The sequence below is a fragment of the Callorhinus ursinus genome, unplaced genomic scaffold (assembly GCF_003265705.2).
Source record: "Callorhinus ursinus isolate GAN/ISIS: 27379988/994484 unplaced genomic scaffold, GSC_fseal_2.0 scaffold8, whole genome shotgun sequence".
Taxonomy (NCBI): domain Eukaryota; kingdom Metazoa; phylum Chordata; class Mammalia; order Carnivora; family Otariidae; genus Callorhinus; species Callorhinus ursinus.
The window spans coordinates 69,338,999-69,359,442 of record NW_027397070.1 but is presented as its reverse complement, the minus strand read 5'-3'; the positions used below and the strand labels follow the sequence as shown (position 1 = coordinate 69,359,442).

Here is a 20,444-nt window from a genome sequence, read left to right as displayed (position 1 = left end):
GGAGAGAGGAGAGAGGAGTCTTTGTGCCCCACGGCGGCCGAGGAAGTTCACTTTTGTGTAAAAGGCAACACCCAAGCCATACTTGTACTAGGTAAGGCTGCCTCGCCTCACAAAAACCTCCTTCAGGCTGGGCCCGGCCCAGGGAGCGTTTTCTGTGAAATTCAGGAGAAGTCAGGTTTAGCCAGAAGTTTTTCCAGGAATTATTAACCCCTGGAGACTGTACCACTGTTCCTTCCGAGCCGTCCTTGCCAAAGTCCATAAAATACACGCCTAAAAAATCTGCCTGAAGAGCAGTCTGACATTTTATATATATTTATAAAAAAATAAAATAAACTATTGCCAAACTTTTCAGGAGAACCCAATTAAACCCGGCGGGGGCAGCCCCCTTCCCTGCCAGGGCGCTGACAGAAAGGCCAGGGTCTCCCTTGGGGGCGTCTGCACTGGGGCGAGGGGAGAGGGGGTCTTCATTCTGCTCACACTCTCGGGCTTTTTTTTTTTTTCCTCTGTGGGTCTCCCCGAAGGCTCCTGTTTTCCACCGGCTACTGTGTGGGGTGATTTATTTGTGCTATTGTCTCACGGTTCCTGTCACTACTCGATGTGTGCAGATGCTTTTCTGATCGGGAAACCGAGGCATGGGAATTCTCAGGGCCTGGCTTGCCAAAGGCGTATACTTCACGTCCACTCTGAAGCTGGGTTTGTGCTCTCAAGATGGCCGGCCTCTCGGGGTGCCCCCCACCCCCCGACCCTGGAGGAGGAAAAAAAAAGACCAAAACCTTGAGCAGGTCAGGTGACTTCTGTCCCTCCCACAAGCAGGTGAGGCCCTCTGCCCCCCAGGGTGATGTGGACCTGGCATCATCGTCCCTCTGCCCCGAAGGCTGCGCTCCTTCTAGAACACGACCCTGTCCCAAAGGTAGCATCCACTGTCAGCCTGTCCTCTCGCCAGAGCCCTTGCCGTCACCACAGCTGGTGGCCCTGCTGTCACATGCTAAGACTTACCTCCTTCTTATGTTCTGGGACCAGGCCCATTTCCCTCTGGCAAGGAGAAGGCCATAAAAGACGCAATCAACCGTTTCCACGCCGTAATGATGCCCCCAAACCCATCACCAGCACGCTTGACCCTGAGATGATACCGCCCCCTACTCATGGATTCTGGGGTCCTGCCAGCAGGCATGGAGGGAAGCTGGTGTTGCACCCCAGAGGTGGCAGAGCTCTTGGGGGCAGTGGGGGAAGTTCCCCCCCCCCCCAGGCGTGTGTTTGTGGTCTGATGCATTCTGAGCACTCACCCAGTGCGCCGGGCAGACAGCTCAGTCCTCGGGAGCAGAATAGGACGTCTTTCCATTGAAGGGAAGGCAGATCCGAGCGACCCAGGAGCCCAGGGCACTAGAAAGGGACAAAGGAAAGAGAGTGATTAACATGTGGCTGGTTTCGTGAATTCTAGAAAAATGCAAAACATTCTCCTGAACTAGGAAAACATGTCAATGAGGCATCACACTTATGGGGACTATGCTTTGTTGGACTTTTGAACGAGGTGTTGGGGGGAGTTCAGTGTGACGTACATTTCAAAGCCTGGTCTAAAAGGCTCAGGAGAAGCTGGTTGGGAAGGCAGGCCGAAGCCCCCAAGTGTAAAAAGGCAGGGCACACACTGACAGGAGCAGGTAGCTCGCGGGGCGCCTAGAGAGGTCAAGGGATCGGTGCGCGTGGGGGGACGGGAATGAGGCTGGGAAGCTTCCAGCCAGACCCTGAAGGGTCCTACGTGCCAGGCTAAGGCTCTTGGACCTCATCCCAGAAGCTCCAGGAAGTCAGGAGGAGGATTTAAAGCAAGACAGTGACAAGGTCAAAATGGCATTTTAGAAAGATCAATGAAAATAAACTTTGCGAACCATTTAACCCAGCTACCCCACCTCCAAGAAGCTGGGATAAAGGAACAGCCAGGGACATGCTTACAGATTAAGCTATAAAAATGCTCGTTGCGGGGCCATTAGCAATAACAAAACACGGAACGGCTTTGGTCCTTTTTAGCAGGCATCAGTGGGACAAAATCGTAGTAATTAAAACCTCAGTTCGTGACGTGCTCATTTATCTGGGCGAGGTCCACTTTTATCTTATGTATTTTTTTTTATTTATTTTCTTAAATAATATAACAAGCAGCCATGAACCTGTGACCCACCCCCCTCCCACCCCACCCAGATAACCAGGACTTTGACCAGAGCTCCTATCTGGACACATTCTCCAACCGCCCCCCTCCAGCACACTTACAGCTGGGATTTTCAACAATAGAAGAGGGTCTAATCAACAAGGGTGCATACATACCCCAGAATATTAAACAGCTCTTAAAAAGAATGAAACAGCCGAAACCTATTGTCTTTTAATGGACCTCAGTATTTTTCGCAGAACTGGATTATCATGATCCTTTGTTCATAAACACTTTGTCATCATTGGTCCAGGCATGTCCCTCTTTTATTTTGCTAATTGATGCATCCATATATTCATTTGTGATAATGTCACAAACACTTGTGAGCCCGCTCCTGAGAAATTACTTACACCTGCCCCGTGCTCCGTGTCTGACCCCACGGGGTAAGGACCTGGGGCTCTCGAGACAGTGGTGAGGGGGTTAAATCAGCCCCGGTGTGCTCAGATTACAGGGTACTAAGGTGTGTTATAAGGCACGGTGTCGATCTTGATTATCTCCAGGCAGATTCCTGAGGGAAGAAAAATAAGCAGAAGAAAATGTACACTGTGATGTAGCTTATGTAAAAAATAAACAAAATTATGTATTTTAGAGGTCTATTTATATATACATACATAAATGCAGAGAGAAATATCTGGAACCGCACACCTGAAACTGGTAACAGCAGTGAATATGCTGGGGGTGGGGGAGGGTTTGCAGATGGCTTTAGCTTTTATCTGTAGTGTTTGATTTTTAGTAATGAGTGTATTAATTATCAGCACATTCCTTGCATCATTAAAATAAACACTTTGTGTGGGGTTCTCTTTTTTTCTTTTTGGTTTTTCTCATTTGTTTGTTGGTGGGGTGGTTGGGGGGGGTTTGTTTTCCTTTTTTACAAAAACAAAAGGAAGAGCATTTTGGCTGATGGCCCAGAATGGGGCACACTTCCCCAAAACAAGTTCTGCAGACACAGGGGATTTATTTTATCCCAAAGATCATTCCTCTTTTAATTTTATATGTTCTAAAGCCGGAGCCCCGGGCCTCCCACTGGCGTGTCAGTGACAGGAGGCCAGCAGGTGCAGGCCTGCCGGCTGCAGTATCACCACCCCCCAGGCCCCACATCCCTCTCCAGAGCTGCCCGCGGGGGTGTCTGCAATGCACCACCCTTTTGAGTCTTTAAGAGGCCCCAAAAGCGAATGTCCCGGCCCGTGTTCTCGGGGATTAGCTAGCTGGAATGAGAACTCCAGGAGAATGTCCCAGGAGCTGGGCCCAGAGAAGGGGACACAGCGGGCCTCCAGGAGCAGTGGCCCCGCAGCTCCCACGCATAGTCAACAGGCGCACGGCTGGCTGGTGAACAGCCGGGGCCTCGCCGCATCCCCCGACAGCTAGCTTTCTGTGCGGAACCCACGGCTGCCATCTTCCCCCCTCCCACGTCTCAAGAGGGAGTGTGGCTCAACCGACCCGTCAGTTCCAGGACAAAGGGGAGCCACCCCACAGGTCTTTGCCTGCCCCCCTCTGTGTCCCTCTCCCCAAGACACCTCAACTCCTGCTGGCTCACTGAGCTTCAGACTCAACTCCCCAGGCCCCCTCCCAGCTGTCTAGGCTGTCGGGATCCCTGAGCAGGCACGGGGCTAAACTCGCAGCAAAAGCATCTCAGTCTCATCTAAAGATGGAGACGCTGAAGCTCTGAGACCCCCCCCGGAAGACCAAACTAAGCCAACGTTCAACCCAAATCAGTGTGAGCCCCCATCCGGTTTCACCCTGGCCTCCATCTGCACAGATCAACTAACTCCTCGCGATAGCACAGACAGGGACCTTCTAGAACTTTCCTCCCCTCTGCCGGGCAGGGATCTATTTTTGACCATGACTTCGTGCAGAAGAAATGCGAGCACAGGTTAACCAGCCCTCTGCCAGTGTGACCAGCTCTTGATCGCCTTTCCTGCACACAAGGCTCTGCTGTTTATTACATAGCATTTTACTTTGGCCTGGGTTTGGTCCTGGTGAATACTTTAAGATATTTGTCATAGTTTTTCAGATATGAAATATGGTAGGATAAAGAAAAATAAAATGCAGTACCCGGGCTGACATCACCTGCATCCACCTCCGGGCCAGGGTAATGCAACATGAAGACGTTCGCTCCTACGGAAGGCCTCATAAATCCAGGCAATGCCAGTCCAAGTTACACAGTTGACTCAAGAAAAGGCTCTCTGGGTCCCAACACTGACCCCTGACTGTCTCTTCTCCCCTCTTCCTCCCTCTGGGTTCTAGAAAAATGAGAAGGGCTTTCAAACAGGGAGGGGACAGATCCGCCTCAAATAAGAATTGTTTTTATCTGTGTTGAATACCTACTGTGTGCCAGGCATTTTCTATTTTATCTCATTTAAGGCATCAAGGCAATGCCTAAAGAGGACAGTCTCCATCCTACAGAAGGGGAGGGGGACTGACCATCATGTGACCAAAAGTCACCCAGGGGAGTCTGTGTTCTCTGCCCCCCCCCAGCAGGCCCCTTGGGCCCCCTTTGAGCCCCCACCAGAGAGGTCACACTTGTTGTACCCCTGTGTACATGATCAGAGGTTTAAACACCTCCCCTGATTACATATAACAGAGTAACGGCATTATTCTGGATTTTTAATAATATTACCATATTAACGCAGTGTAAGGTCTCTACCTCCCCAGAACCTGTGTGGTGTAAAGACAGGGCGTACACACCTGGTCTGCTATGAGGTCAGCCTAGGAGGGCCGCATCCACCCCCCTCTGGGTAGGGGTGCAATCCCAGGGGCCGGGGGGGGACGGGGGCCGCAGCCTGGCCTCTGGAACCCACGACTCACTGCCCATCCAGGGGGCAGTGAGCCTCAGCTGCAAAATAAAGAGGGTAGGTTAGTTCCATCCCGAGGGGGCTACACACTTACAAACTGTCCAAATTTACAACTCAGAAAAAATAAATCCATGACGCAGACCTTTCGATTCGATCCTGGGCCAGGCACCTGCTCCCTTCCGGGCGGGGCGGAAGGGAGGGGGGAAGCACAGTCTCACCTCCAGCCACCTGGGAGGGGAGAAAGGAAATCGCTCAGAGTTCTACCCACCTCTGAGAACCCACCTCTCGGACCTCACCTGCTGCCCGCAGCCCCACTGTGTGCCAACAGAGGGTGGGACCATGGAGTCGCACATGCACACGGACACCAGGGGGTAGGACCAAACAGCACGGGGGAGCCCCTGGACGGGGCCCCGGGTGAGGGAAGGACCACCAGCCTGGGAAGATGCTACTTAGAATCGCCTATGAAGTTGAAGCTCAGGGAGCTAAAAGATTTACTCGGGGTCACGCAAGGGGCCCAGACCCCAGACTCATATCAACTCTTGTTCTTGCTGAGAGCAAGATGGGGGACGGGCAAGAACTGGGGTCTTCCCGAAAGCTCAGGAGTCCGTGGGGAGAGCTGAACGGGAGCGCCACTGCGGACCTCGGTGGGTCGTGCCCCCGTCCCCGAGACTAGCAGGAGGCACAGCCTTCGTCAGACCCAGTGAGCAAATGAGGTCTGGCCTGCTAAAGATTTGAGGTTCGCCCCTGAGCCTCAGGTTCCTCTTCTGAAAAATGGGGACAATAACAGCCAGAGCTTCATGGTTGCCATAAGGATTGAAAGATTTAGAACAGCGTCTGGCACCGAGTCAGTACTCAAAATGGAGGGACCCAAAGGGGGCAAAGTGACTCAGCCCCGGGACAGAAGCAGGGAAGAAGGTGTGGGGTGTGCCGTGGGGGACAGGGGAATGTGCACACATGACCCAAAACCTGGACTTTCCTAATTACAGAAATAAATGTATCCAATCACTTTGCAGGAAGAAGCGAGAGTCTAGCCAACAGCGGGACAGGAGTGGAGCCACTGAACGCTTGCATCAAAGGTAAGACGGGGGTGGAGGTCCCATGCTGACCTCCCCCTGGGGAGGCGGCTCTCTGGAGGACGTGGGGTGCCTGGGTGATACATGGGGCGGGTAGGCTGGCCGGCACTCAGGAACAAAGGTGAAAGGGTTAGCTTGTCTGCAGGAAAACAGCATGACATGGGGGACGCAGTACCTCGTTCAAATACTTGAGCAGCTATAATTAGCAGGTCTGGGGCCAGCTGTTCTGTCCCTCTGCCGACAACCAAATTAGCCAAAATGAGTTGGCAATGACCACATGAGCTTTTCAGGGAGAGGGAGGCCCGTTCCTAGGGAGGGCCTGGCCTCCCGCTGGGTCACGAGGCTGAGCACACAGATGCCACGGAACAAAAGTGGCCTCTCTGGCCGAGGGGTCCCCAAATGGCCACTGTCCTCCCCCCGCCTCAGGGCATCCGTTCCTGCCCTCTCCAGCCACTGGAGAAAGGAAGCAGGGGAACCTGGCTTCCCACACTGCCTCTTCCTTCCTGACCTGGGTTCTCTCAGCGCCGCGAAATGGGGAGCTTTGGCGGGAGCAAAGTCGGTGTCTGGGGGTCAAGCTGCTAGGGTCGTGCCTGACACAGAGCAGACAGCAGGGAAACATCGGTTTCAATAAATAAATTCTAATTATCCCTGTCTGGACAGCACTCGCCTCCGCATGTACGCACCCCACCCCTCGCTAGCCTCAGTCACCAGCAGCCTGCTGCCGGGGGGCGCCCAGTGGTCTCGGCCCCCTTGCGCGGCCACTGCTAATTAGAGCTCCCGGGGAAGTCATTTCAGCCCCCAGGCCCCGGTGCAATCACTTGCAAGACGGAACGCTGTTGCCTCACGGGGCAAGGGGGGAAATTAAAGTTGACTCAGGCGTGAAAATGCTGTCTGAGGGCTGACCGATTACAGCAGGTATTCCAAAACTTAAAAATCGCCAGTCTTCACGTTAAACACAGGCCCTTCCTTGTTTGGACCCTTTCCAGCTTACAAAGGGCCCACCTCCCCTGGGAAGGAAGTCGGCCTCCCACTCTGGCCTGACCTCCACCCGCACCAAGGCCAAGCGCCCCTTGTTTCCCTCAGAGCCCTCACCCCACTCCTGGGTCTACGGCTCCTGGCCTGTCCACAGAGCAAGAAGAACACCAGGCCCAGAGGGACCCCACCAGAGACAGATTCCACTGAGACCCTCCCAGCGCCAATGTTGAACGGACGAACGCCAAGAGGAACTGGCCATACGTGGGGAGCTCTCTGCAAATGAAATAGTGTGAGGACCCCCAATTCCTAATACTATTTTTAAATAGTACAAGGACCCCCCCGCCAGCTTCTGGAATTGAGGCAGAGTGGGGCCCCTGAGCTCCACCTGCTCAAACCAACCCCCTCCTTTCATTGCTGCTCCCCAAGTCACCCCTCAGGCACCTCCCAAGACCCCAGAGCTACAGGAACAAAATGAGAAGACTCCCTGCCCAAGCCCGCCTTGCGGTTCTGGGGAAACTGAGGGCCCAGGAGGAAAAGGTCACGCTGATAGTCAGCGGGGGCCCCGGGCGGGCAGCTGACGCAGCTCCTTCCTCTGCCCGCTTGCCTTCAAAGGCAAGAGCAGTCTGGGGAGCAGCTGATTGGCCTGGCCCATTTGGGCAGCCCAAAGGAGAAGGACTTTCTCGTATGTGACCCCTCTCCCAATCCCTCCCAGGGTTATTCTGGGCAGAGTGATCCAGCTGCCCCCTGGAGCTGCCAGTCAAGCAGTGGACGGGGGTGGGGGTGTAGGGTCTAGGCCACGGGAACGTTGCTGTATCAGGGGCACTGCCCCTCACCTCGTCGGCTTGAAGACGCAAGGGGCCGAGGAACCTATTCCAGGAGGTACCCCATGCAGCTGGTTTGGGGTTGGTGGAGCCAGCCCAAGCTCTTCTGTCATTCCATGCCTGTCCTGAATCACGGCAACCCCCCTTCCAGAAACTGTTTTCGCTGTGAAACGGTTTTTCAAGGCCCCAGGCCCCAGCCCCCAAGTGAAGAGCAGGAAGCAACGGAGGCTGTCTGTTCTGGTTCAAGATGTGAAGGGTCTCACAGCTATATGAGGCCCAAGTGGTCTTAATCCACAAGGCAGGAGGGTAAGAAGGCAAAGCAGGAGTCCACGGGAGTCCACGGGAGTCCACAGGACCCAGGACCCACCTAAGCTCCTCCTGGGGCTCTCAGGGAGCCGCCTCGGAAATCCCAACTGGCAAGCTGAGGAGGGAGAGTGACCCCACCACTGGTCTACACCAGGAAACCAAGGAGCCCCAGCCCAAGCCTCACAAGGGAAGATCTTGACCTTGACAGTAGTTTAATAAAATAACTAATAGGGCGCCCGGGTGACTCAGTTAGTTAAGCAACTGCCTTCGGCTCGGGTCATGATCCCGGAGTCCCGGGATCGAGTCCCACATCGGGCTCCCTGCTCAGCAGGGAGGCTGCTTTTCCCTCTGACCCTCTTCCCTCTCGTGCTCTCTATCTCTCAAATAAATAAACAAAATCTTTAAAAAAATAAAAAAAATAAAACAACTAATACCAACCAGTGTCCCCGCATGCCCACCCCCACAGGGACGCTCAGCAGGTCTGGAGCAATGGAGGGAGTAACTGGGGGAAATATTCACTTCAAAGTCACTCAGCCCTCAAGAGCGGGTCGCTGTGTCCCGCAAATCCAAGCAGAGAACGGGACGGAGAATCCCTGCTGCCCCTCGCTCCTCTCTGCCCTCACGACTCCTCCCCTTCTTGGCTCTCCACCTTCCTCCTCCACAACCCGGGCTGCATGCCCCTGTCCTGTGTCCTCACCTCTCCCCCGATCCCTGCCCCAGGCTCGAATCTGCTCCTAAATACCCCTCATCTCCTCTTCCAAGCTCTATTTTTAAAATCAGATTTCCTTTACTGTACAAGTGAGCCGACAGGGCGAGGTATTCGCTGAGGGACTGGCCCCCCCGCCCCCCCCACCCAACCCTTCATAGACTCACGTTGGCAGCCCTGACCCAATGGGCCACTTGCTCAGCGGCAAGCAGGGAGCTGACCTGGCCAAGAAGTCTCTGGGCACTGAAGGTGGTGAGGCTGGGGTGTCTGTCTATGAGTGTCGGCGGGGGGCAAAGGGTCCGACTCACAGACCTCGAGGGCACTTCTGACCCGGACCAGGTGCACTACATCCTGATTTTGAATTTTTTTTTTTTTTTCCTTTTGGGTAAGGTGAGAATTGCCAGATCAAGAGATATTTCTTAAAGAAATTGCCTTAAGGCCTGAGACATGAGCATTTATCACGCTACATCTGTTGGACTGACCACAGTCCCTCTGGGGAGCCCAAAGAAGAGGCCGGGCAGCCTCCAGGCTGTACCAGCTGCAGCAGGCGGGCACGCTGGGGGGAGGGAGCGGTGAGTCGGAAGGAAGCCTGAAGCCACTGTAGAAAGCCAGACGTGGGAGGCCAGAGACGCCAAAACATGGCCCCAACAACGGCCAATGTCTTCACAAAGGGGCAGTCAGCTGAGCCCAGCGGGAGGGAGACGCTCGCCAACAGTAGAGGGAGACCCCTTGGTCTTGCCCCCCAGGACCCTGCACTCACCTCAAGCACGACATTTCGCGTGAGGGCGTGGTCCTCATCTCCACCGCTGGTGAGGTCCTCTCTGCAAGGCAAGGCTGCTTCCATTTCTTCCCATCGGGGCCTTCACACAGTGCCTGGCCCAGAAAAAAGAATCAGGACACATTGCTGTAATGAATTAATGAAACGTAGGTAGAGGAACCGACTTTAACAATATAAAAAGATCCAGAACTATAAAATTCAAACGAGTTCGGGGACAGGAGGTAAGAAACCCAGTCTTGGAGGAGTAAAGTGTGAGAGGAGCAAGAAACTGCATCGAGAAATTAGGGAGGACGAAAAATGTTGGTTTCGTGCAAAGGAACTTAGGTTTATTCCCTAGTTAGTGAAGAGCAACGTAAAGATTTTCTAATATAACAAATACCTGGTCCGATTTTCATTTCATGCTCGGGCATCTGGATTTTATGCTTTGGACATGAAATCTGAAAGGCTTTACGCTGAGAACGCCATGATTGAAGATGCCGAGATGTTGAGACATGTTGTTAGTGATGAAAATACAGGAAAAGATTTTAAGCGGGGTTCTAGGAATAGATTTGGGGTTTGGGGGGTAGCTTTATTTTGAGGAGTGACTGGAACAAGTTTTTGTATCATGCTAAGGAGTTTGGATTCTTGCCAAAGGGTCTTAAGAAATGTGATGGTGAGATTTTTGCTTGTGGAAGATAAATGTGCAGAAAAACATAAAAAAATGTGTTTTAAGGCTAACAGCTTTGGACTTTATTATACAGGGAACATTGAAAAACTGTAAAGAGAAAAACGGTAACAGCCACAAATTTAAGTCTCCTGCAAAAACCTTTGCACTTTATAGCTTGGGGGGTGCCAACGTCTGACTTTCAGAGATTTGATGGATGTTGACACCAAAGTTGAAAAACTTCAATCTTAAGAGTTATATGATCAACACTGGGAACGCTCAAAGAAATTTGAAATTTATTTTGAGGCTCTGACATGATTGGAGTTTTGCACATGCCTAGAAATTTGATTTTAGCCAATAAAAATTTCTAAGAGAGGGACATGGTAAGATTTTTTGTTTGGAGTGGATAAATAATATGCAGTGAAATTACAAAATAAAATTAACATTTTATGCTAAGAATTTGGACTTTGATTCCATAATTTCACAATGAAGAGACATTGTTAAGATTTTAAGGCGGAATTACAAGATCAAATTTTACATGCTGTGCTAGGAAGTGTGAACTTTATTTTAAGGGATGACAAGATCGAATTTTTATATCGTGCTAATAAGTTTGGATTTAAGCCAATAAAGGGTTTACAAGAATGACAGGATGAGATCTGGGGTTTTTTTTTATAGACCAGTCTGAAGATAAATTACATGGTACCACGTTGCATTTTATGTTAAGTAGTTGGGACGTTATGTTATAAGGCAATGAAGAAATCTTGGAAAGTTTTAAATTGGGAGTTACATGATCAAACTTATCGCATTTTGGCAGAGCTACAAGAGTGGGTTTTTATGGTAAAGTTAATATGATCAGATTTTTGTAACATGCCAAGGAGATGTGATTTTATGTGAGAGTCGAAGGCATTCGAGCATTTCATTTTGGGGAGGGATATGATCTCATTTTTGAACCCTCATGCAGAGGCGTTTGGATTTTAGCCAGTAAAGGGTTTTAAGGAGTGACTGATGAGAGTTTTGTCTCCAGGGGAATTAGCTGTAAAATATATTTTATGCTAAGGTGTCTGGATTTGATGAACCAGATAATGAACGCATATCGACAGCTCAGAGGAGGCACCGTTTGGCACAAGTGCAACCTCTCTGTACTTTATGCTGAAGAATCGGATTGTTTATAGCAAGTGATATAGAGGTGGGGCAGGTCTTAGGCAGAGGTTATGTGACTGAATTTACACAGCATGCTGAGAAGTTTGGACCCTATTTTGAGGAGCGACAGGAATACATTTTTGTGCTGTGCTGAGGAATTTGGATTTCAGCCATTAAGAGATTTTAAGAGAGTGACATGGTAAAATTTCTGTGTTTGATAAGAAGAGTCTGCAGAGAAATGATATAGTAATATGTGTATTTTTGGCTAAGCGGTTCAGATCTTATCTCATAGGTGATTAAGAGACATTATAGGGCTTGTTAAGCAGAAGTTACAAGACCAAATTCATGTACCTTGCAAGGAAGTGTGACCTTTTGTTTTGAGGAATGACACAGTCAAATTTTTATATAATGCTTAGAGGTTTGGAATTAAGCCAATCAAGAGTTTAAGAAGTCGCCTGGTAAGATTTGGGGGTTTATAAATCCATCCGTTTGCAGATAAATTACACGGTGAAACTATTTTATGCTAAGTGATTGGAACTTTATATTTTAAGCAATGAAAAGAGACTTTTGTACGTTTTAAATAGAGCAATTATGGGACAACTTTCGTGCTAAAAGTTTGAACTTTGACGCTAAGGAGTGTTACAATCAGGATTTTGTAACATGTTAAGGATGTTAGAGTTTAGATTGAAGACAGGACAGGTGCACGATTTCATCAGTTACATCATCGAATTCTTAAATATGCTAAGACATATTTATATTACATTAATATACGTGTATTATATTAAAAGGGGTATAATCTAGTTTTTAAATCATCTGGTAAAGGAGTTTAAATTTTAACCAATAAAGGGTTTTAAGGATCTTAAGAGCCATACTGGGATTTTATACTGTAAATTTTAGCCAACTAAGACTTTTAAGTTTTAAAAGCTACATAGATTTTATATTTAAAATTTTAAATTTCAGTCAATTTAAGTTTTTAAGTTTTAAATTTTAGCCAATAAAGTGTTTTAAAATTTAAGAGATATACAGGTTTCATGCTTAAAATTTTTTAATTTTAGCCAATTTAAATTTTTCTATTTTAAAATTTAAATTTCATGGGCACCTGGGTGGCTCACTCAGTTAAGCGTCTGACTTCAACTTAGGTCATGATCTCATGGTCCTGGGATGGAGCCCCGTACCGGGGCTCCCCACTCAGCAGGGAGTCTGCCTCTCCCTCTCCCTCTGCCCCTCCCCACCCCTACTCGTGTTCCCTCTCAAACGCCCTGCTCTCCCTCTCAAATAAATTTGAGAGCTTGTGCTCTGTCTCTCTCTCAAATAAATAAATAAAATTTTTTAAAATAAAATAAAATAAAATTTAAATTTCAGCCAATTTAAATTTTTGTAAATGTTAGCCAATAAAGTGTTTTAATATTTTAAGAGATATACAAGTTTCGTGTTTAAAATTTTTAAATTTTAGTCAATTTAAATTTTAAATTTTAGCCCATTCAAATTTTCCATTTTAAAAAAATTTAAATTTCGGGAGCACCCGGGTGGTTCAGTCAGTTAAGCATCTGACTTCGACTCAAGTCATGATCTCAGGGTCCTGGGATAGAGCCCCATGTTGGGTCTCCCCGTTCAGCAGGGAGTCTGCCTCTCCCTCTCCCTCTGCCCCTCCCCCTGCAGGTACTTTCTCTGTCTCTCTCAAATAAATAAATAAAATCTTTTAAAATAAAATTTAAATTTCAGCCAATTTAAATTTTTAAGTTTTAAATTTAGCCAATAAAGTGTTTTAAAATTTTAAGAGATACAGGTTTCATGTTTAAAATTTTACATTTTAGCCAACTTAAATGTTTCAATTTTAAAATTTACATTTCAGTCAATTAGAATTTTTAAATTTTAAATTCTAGCCAATCAAGAATTTTAGGGGTTTTAGGAGATCTACAGATTTCATATTCAAAAATTTAAATTTTGGCCAATTTAAAATTTTCAATTTTTCAATTTTCAATTTTTGCCAATAAAGGGTTTTAACAGTTTTAAGACATGCACAGATTTTATATTTGAAATTTGAAATTTGAGCCAACTTAAATTTTTCAACTTTAAAATGTAAATTTCAGCCAATTCAAATTTTTCAATTTTAAATTTTAGCCAATTAAGGGCTTGAAGAGACAGATTTTTATTTCTAATAGAGGAGTCTGCAGATGAGTTAGTCAGTCCCATTTTATATTTCAGTTAGAACTTTATATTCAACCTTGGAATTGTGCAGTGGTAGCATACTCCTTATAGGACTTCGGTGATGAAAAATGAATTCACTGAGGTGCCGTGCTCTGCGTATGTAGTGGGGATGGGGATGATGTGATCTTACGTGACCGGGGCATCATGCTAAAAAATGTACTCTCTACCTGAAGGAATGACATGAGCAGAATTTTCTATTATTCTAAAGCCTGTGCATTTTAGCCAGAGAATGATTTTAGTGAGTTTCTGTGTCAGGAATTGTTACGGTAAAAGGTTTGGATTTAATATTGTAAACAGTAAATAAACAACAAAACCTTTTCATCAGAGGCTCTGCAGGATGGAATTAACTGTCATGCTAACAAGAATGTACTTAATTTTGAGAAACAGCAGATCGGAATCATCTATCTTGTTGGAAAGTTTGGATTTTAGCCAATGAGGAAATGCCTTTTTTTTTTTTTTTAAGAGATGGGCTTGGTGGCTCAGAGAGTACTCAGAAGTAATAAAAGGTATTAAATGTAGAAAGAGGGGTGACCATAGAGCTACGCTTTTGGATAACGGAACTCAATTTACTCTCCCAGCAGAGAAGACATGTACAACATAACCCCAACCCAGACGTCCCTTTTAAATTCAGACCCAGCCCACTCAAACCACCCATGACTCTACTGCGAAAACTCCATTCGAGACAATCAGAGGTCAACGATATCTTGTGCCCTCCCTCTCCCCCACCCCGCCCCACCCCTTAGTCGCTACCCCAGCTCTCCTCGAGACACCCCTAGGTCAGGGAGAAACCAGCCAGTAACAGAGAGGGGGTGTCTGCTAGAGGGAAAAACCAGCCCCCCCTGTTAAGACTGAAGGGGCAGGTAAATATGATTGCTCACGTGTGTGGAACTGATGCCTGAACCCCCACAAAGAGGGTGATCTTGGGAAAGTGGCAGTTTTAGGAGGGGTGGGGGGGATCTGCAGATCTCCCCGAGGGCTCAGAGCTGGGGAGATTAGAAATTGATGAAAGAGTATGAGAAATCAGCAAAACTTCCAAGTGAGGACCAAGTCACAGTGTGCAAGGCTCTGGCACATAGGAGGTGCTTTATCAAAACTTTTGGAAAAAAAATAAAAGCCAGACCTCTACGTCTGCCCTCTCCCCACCCCCACCCCCCGTACTGGCCCAATTTCTACTGTGAATCTAGGGTAGGAAGTGAGAGCTATTTTAGGCTGCTGATCCAACTGATGGGATTGTGGCCAACTGCCCATTTTCTCCTCTTCCCCTGACCTTGTTAAACAGTAGGCATCTGCTAGAGATTCCTGCTTCACAACAGGGGGGAGCAAGCTTGCTCCAAGGCACCCTACCTGCCAGGGACAACTCCTGGTGGCACTGACATATGACCTCTGTGACTTTGGGATGACCAGAGAAGGGAAAGAGGGTTGACCAGTCACAGGTGCCAGGGGGAGATGAATTGGCCAGCACATCCTACCAGGTGCCTGCCTGCCACAGCAGCTGCTCTGGGCCTATTGCTTCACAGAATTTATGGGCTGTGAATTTCTCACGGCCATGGGGGAAGCAGGCAAGCCAGACAGGCCAAGCGAGCCTGAGAGAATAGGAAGGAGGTCAGGGGTAGAATGATATTCAAAGCTGGGCAAGGGAAGCTCTCCCCAGTATCTCTCTGTTCTGATGAGCTGGGCCTCTGATTTGTCCCGGAGAACCTAACCTTGACCTCGTGAATCCCTAAACAGCTGCCTTTCCTCTGCACCCGTCCTCCCAACCTCCAGGTTCTGATCTCCGCAGTCCCAGTCGCTGACCGGACGCGTCACGACCTTACCAGTCTTCAGAGAATACTCCTTTCCATCCGACGAAATGATAGAACCCTCTGAAGACTCATTTGAGACGATGATGGAGCGTAAGAATCCATCATCAAAACAAATGGAGTCCTCCGAGGGCTCATCCAACACCACCGTGGAGACATCAGCCAGCGGCGCACAGGAGGTGGCAGGGCTGGCCAGTGGCCCAGCCCAGGAAATGAAAGAGCTGCCCATTGATCTCCGCCAAGACATGGAGGAGCCATCCAGTGGCCCACATAGGGAAATAAAGGATCCACCCAATGACCTACTCCAAGACCTGGAGGAGTCACGCAACGGTTCACATCAGGAAGTGGGGGGTCCAACCGGTGAGGCACCTGGCAGAATGGAAGAAGCATCAGTCAACCCATGGGGAGCCCAAGACCAACAAGTCAACGACACTGACCTGGCCGACGTGGGAGAGGAGGAGCGTCCCGAAGAGGAGTCCGAGACTTCGGAAATCATGGCCACGGTGAGATCCATCATCTCTCTGTACTTCCGCATGCAAGACCTCCGAGAGCAACAGAGAGTAGCAGAAGACATCTTGATGGAAGCAATCAATGCAGGCCGCCTGCCCGTCCCATCAAAATTCTCTGGTGATCGCAGAGAATACCACGAGTTCATCGTGCTCTGCCAGCTGATCCTACAAAGCTACCCGAGAATGTTCTACAACGACCGCCTGCGAGTGGGGTACGTCATGTGCCACCTCTCTGGCATGGCCTTAGAATGGGCCAGAGCTCTGGTGAATGAAGACAGCCCCCTGATGGATGACTTCCCGGCCTTCCTGGAGGCCATGTCAGGTATGTTCGAGTACCGACAGGCACTGCGTGTGGCCGAAGACGCCATGTTCAACATCAGGCAGGGGAATCGCCCTGCCATCGAATACATCAACGAGTTCCAGGGCCTGGTACCCACCTTGGGCTGGTCAGACGAAGTCCTGCAGGCCCACCTGTGCCAGGGGCTCAATGAGGAGATCAGGCACTATCTGTTCCGGGTCCCGCAGCCAGATTCGCTGGACAGCCTGATTGTGCTCGTCCTGCAGATAGAAGAAAAGCTGGCAGAGAGAAGGGCCATGCTCAGGCTGCCCCCAGAGGCCCGCCCACGGAACCTGACCTGGATTGACGCACCTGCCCCGGAGAGGTGGATGGTGAGCAGCTGGCTGCCCTGCGAAGTGCGCCCCACCATTAACCGCAACCACCTCTTCCTGCTGCTCCTGGTCAGAGTGAACCCGTACCACAGCGTCGCGGTGCAGGCCCTGGTTGACTCGGGGGCGGGAGGCAACTTCATGGATGAGAGGTTTGCCCAAGAGCACTACGTGGAGCTCTACGAGAAGCCCTACCCACAGATGGTCCAAGGCGTGGATGGCTCACTGATCGGCAACGAACCTGTCTGGCTCTACACCGAGCCCCTGGTGTGCATCCATCAGAACCACCAGGAGTCCATCGAATTCGACATTGTTCCATCCCCCAACTTCTCCGTGATATTAGGCATCAACTGGCTCCGGATCCACACTCCCGAGGTCGACTGGATCCAAGGCCGCTGCACCTTCCACTCTCCCTACTGCCTACAGAAGTGCTTCCGCCCGCCCCCACCATGCATCGCACTGGAAAGACATGCCATAAGCCTGCTGCCCGGACTGCCGCCCCTGTACTCCGACCTGGCCGACGTGTTTAACCCGAAGGAAGCAGATGATGAGACTTCCGACCAGCCAAGCTCAGACGGATCCGATGATCTTTCTGAATCAGAGCCCTCTGAGCTTCAGCAGGCTGGAGACAGTGATCACAGCGAGACCTTTTACGAATGTCCCTCCACCGCGCCATGGGAACCTGTGGGTGCCGGGATGCAAAAAAGTGCCAGGCCGCGGGATGAAAACTGGAACCCGGACAGCATGCTGACCAACAAACAGGACTACATACAGATGATTCCAGAACTGTTCGACCAGTTACACGGAGCTACGTGGTTCACAAAGCTGGAGCTGCGGGGGACCATTGTGGAGGAAAGCATGAACATACACCAAGCAGAAGATGTATGGAAAGCAGCATTTGGTTTCGAGCCTCAAGAGATGAAGAGCTACCAGCCCTTTCTGCTATCCTCAGACCCGATCATTCCTCAGAACGTGCTCCACTTTATCCTGAAGGACATGCTGGGTTACTTCGTGCTCTCCTATGGGCAGGACGTCCTGGTCTACTCAATGAGCCAGGAAGAACACTTCCAACACGTCCGACAAGTCCTGGTCCGCTTCCGACACCACCATGTCTACTGCTCACTGGACAAAAGCCAGTTCCACCGACACACCGTCGAATTCCTGGGATTCGTCATAACCCCCAAAGGGGTGAAACTCAACAAGAGCATCGTGAACACCGTCACAGGGTACCCCACGCCCAGCTCTAAGAAGTCCCTGAAACACCTGATCCAGTTCATCCTGCCCTACCAGCACTTCGTGGAGCGCTTCAGCATTATCATAGAGCCCCTGGCGCGGCTGCTGCTGACCGCCCCAACCTTCTCCTGGGGAGACGAGGAGCAAGAAGCCTTCGAGTGCCTGAAGCGGGCTTTCCGCAAGGCGCCCCTCCTGCACCACCCCAAGCCACAGAACCCCTTCTACTTGGACACAGGTGTCACCAAGACAGCTCTGCACGCCTCCCTGATCCAAACGGACGACCAAACCGGCAAGAGAGTCTCCTGCGCTTTCTACTCCCGAAGTATCTCGCCTATCGAAGTCGCCTACTCTCAACTGGAGATGAAGATTCTTCCAATAAGGGCTGCCTTCACGGTGTGGTGCCGCTACCTGGAGAACACCGAGGAGCCCATCATGATCCTTCTCAACACAGAGGATCTAGCCTCTCTGAATAATGACAGGCTCACCGTACTTCTCCCCGGGCATTGGGTCTTCTTCTTCTCCCACTTCAACTTTGATGTCATGGAGCGGCCAGCACAAGATGGCGGCCGGTCTCTGCCGCCCCTGAGACACCTCAACCGAAGGGCTTTCCAGCACAACACTGCCACCCGGGCAAGGTCACTGTTCTCTACGGGAGGGTCCCCCAGGGACCGGTCACTAGACTCCGGGGAAGAAGACGAGAATGAAGATGCCCCTCACCAAGACGAGCCAAATGGCCGGAACCTCCAGCAGGAGTTCCTGGCTCTGATACCAATTGACCAAATCCTCAACAGCTTCCTCGCCCATTTCAGCGTGGCCCAGATCAGAGCAGTCATTCTGCACTTCTTCCGAGGCCTCCTGTTCTGGAAGGACACCCTGGCTGTGGCAGCACTCCTCGTGCTGCTGAAGCTCAAGCGACGCCTCTCCACACTGCCCACGCCTGCCTGGGCCGTGCTTCGGCCCCCACCCCGGCGATGGCTGCCCCTCGGCCCCGGCAGCGCCATGGCTACGGCCATGGCGCAGCTCCTCACCCCGGTGCCCCTGCCGGTGGGCACGAGCGCTGTCCCAGCCCAGGAGCTGGCCAGGCTGCTCCCGGGCCCCAGCCACTGGCAGCAAGGCGCCCTGCTCCCCCTGACCCGCCGGGGCCTGCAGCTCACACCCGGCTTCTGGGTGCTGCTGTGCGAGTTCTTTGGCGTTCGAGTCGGCACCCCGGGAGGAGCCCGCCCCCTCCCCGGAGGCACCCGCTCTCTGGAGCTGCACGTCGTGGGTGACGAAGATGTCGTCTTGCGAGAAGCCCTGCAAGACGACCTGCAACGTTACCGTCAGTGTGGCCTGCATGACGGCCTGCAAGACACCTCGCAGGACGAGCAGGAGAACGACGTGCGGGAGGCCCTCAGCACCGACACCACCGTGGTGGCCCTCCAGCCCCTCCGACACCTCCCCATGCCCTCCGAAGTCCTCGCCTTCCTGAGCCGACACCTGCCCCGTGTCCACAGCGCCACCAGGCAGCCCGACCTGATCACCCAGGAGCTGGCGGCCAGGGCCCTGATCCGCTTTCTGACCACGGTCTACGCACAGGCATCCCCGACCGCCGAGTGGGTGAGCCCACCCCGGGAAGAAGCCAGGCTGGAAGAGCTGCCCGGGGACGAGGACAGTGCGAGCCTCGAGTGAAGCGCCGCCCGGCCGGCGCCACACCCTCCACACCTCTGCCTCCCACCTCGGCCTCTACTTCCGGACTCCCCGTGCCTCGGCCTGCTTTGCTCAGCCCCAGCACCCCCCTTCCCGCCACTCCTGACCCAAGGGGAACCCACTTGTGAAGGGCAAAAACTTCTTCAACTCATCAACCAGCAACATCATCTGTGCTAACAACGGACTATCCAACCATCAGAGACCCAGAGCCAGCTCAGGGCTACACAACCACAATCCCGTCTTAACTGCCCAGGTCCCGGGCTTGCAGCTGGGAGTGAGATCAATGAGGGAGAGAGCAGTGGTGAGCAGGAGATGACCCCATGCCCCAAGGCCAGGTGAAGAATCAGGCACAGCGGACGCAGCCAAGCAAGCAGGTGCCGGGAACCCCCCCCCCCCCCCCCCCCCCCCCCACCGGAGAGACGAGTGGCCACCATGTGCCATCCTGGGACACTGACCTCGGGTGCTCCACTGACTTCTTCTACCTCCACCACCGGTGCTCCTGCTCCCCCTGGGCTCCTGACCCCCCGCCCCCCACCCCCCACCCTGCTCAACACCTCGTGGAGCGCTGTGGCACCTCCCTCGCCCACCCCCTGCAAAGCAAGCCCACCCCCACCATCTGGTTCAGCTCCCTCGACCCTGACCCTGCCTGGCCCTGAGCTCTGCCCTTACCTGGACAGTGCCTCTCCACAGAGCATCCAACGTACCAGTACTCACCGGATTTGCATTCTTGAGAGTCCCCATGACTCCCCGGACACTGAGGGGGTGACCTCACTGGGCAGAGCTCCCTCTCCCCTCCCAACACTGATAGCACAGGGACCCAGAGGTCCACGACAGGGGAGGGGGCTCCAAGAGAGACTGAGGAAGGCCCCAGACACCCAGTGGACTGTGCTGAGCACAGCCGTGCTGTACCAGACCCAC

At 51.4% G+C, this 20,444-nt stretch overlaps 1 protein-coding gene, 1 long non-coding RNA gene and 1 other non-coding gene across 9 annotated transcripts in view; 1 reads left to right on the top strand and 2 right to left on the bottom strand.

The window, feature by feature from the left end:
- The window catches only part of LOC141373315 (uncharacterized), a 46,633-nt gene extending 42,210 nt beyond the window's left edge, over positions 1-4,423 (bottom strand). For 6 of the 7 annotated variants that reach the window (XR_012379180.1, XR_012379186.1, XR_012379187.1 and 3 more), the window contains exons 1-3: positions 4,244-4,423; positions 2,542-2,699; positions 1,284-1,380 (exon numbers count right to left, since the gene is read on the bottom strand). This is a non-coding gene — a long non-coding RNA (uncharacterized lncRNA). The remainder of the gene's footprint in view (positions 1-1,283; positions 1,381-2,541; positions 2,700-4,243) is intronic. The other variant, XR_012379184.1, reaches the window with a different exon arrangement.
- LOC112822885 (small nucleolar RNA SNORD112) lies at positions 2,368-2,443 on the bottom strand. Its single transcript, XR_003207866.1, has one exon. It is a non-coding gene; the product is annotated as a small nucleolar RNA SNORD112 (small nucleolar RNA).
- An 11,059-nt stretch (positions 4,424-15,482) lies between the features above and the next one.
- On the top strand, positions 15,483-19,944 carry RTL1 (retrotransposon Gag like 1). The gene has a single exon (XM_025869194.2). The coding sequence runs from the start codon at positions 15,483-15,485 to the stop codon at positions 19,506-19,508; it is 4,026 nt and encodes a 1,341-aa protein (XP_025724979.1). The 3' UTR covers positions 19,509-19,944.
- Positions 19,945-20,444: the final 500 nt, after the last annotated feature.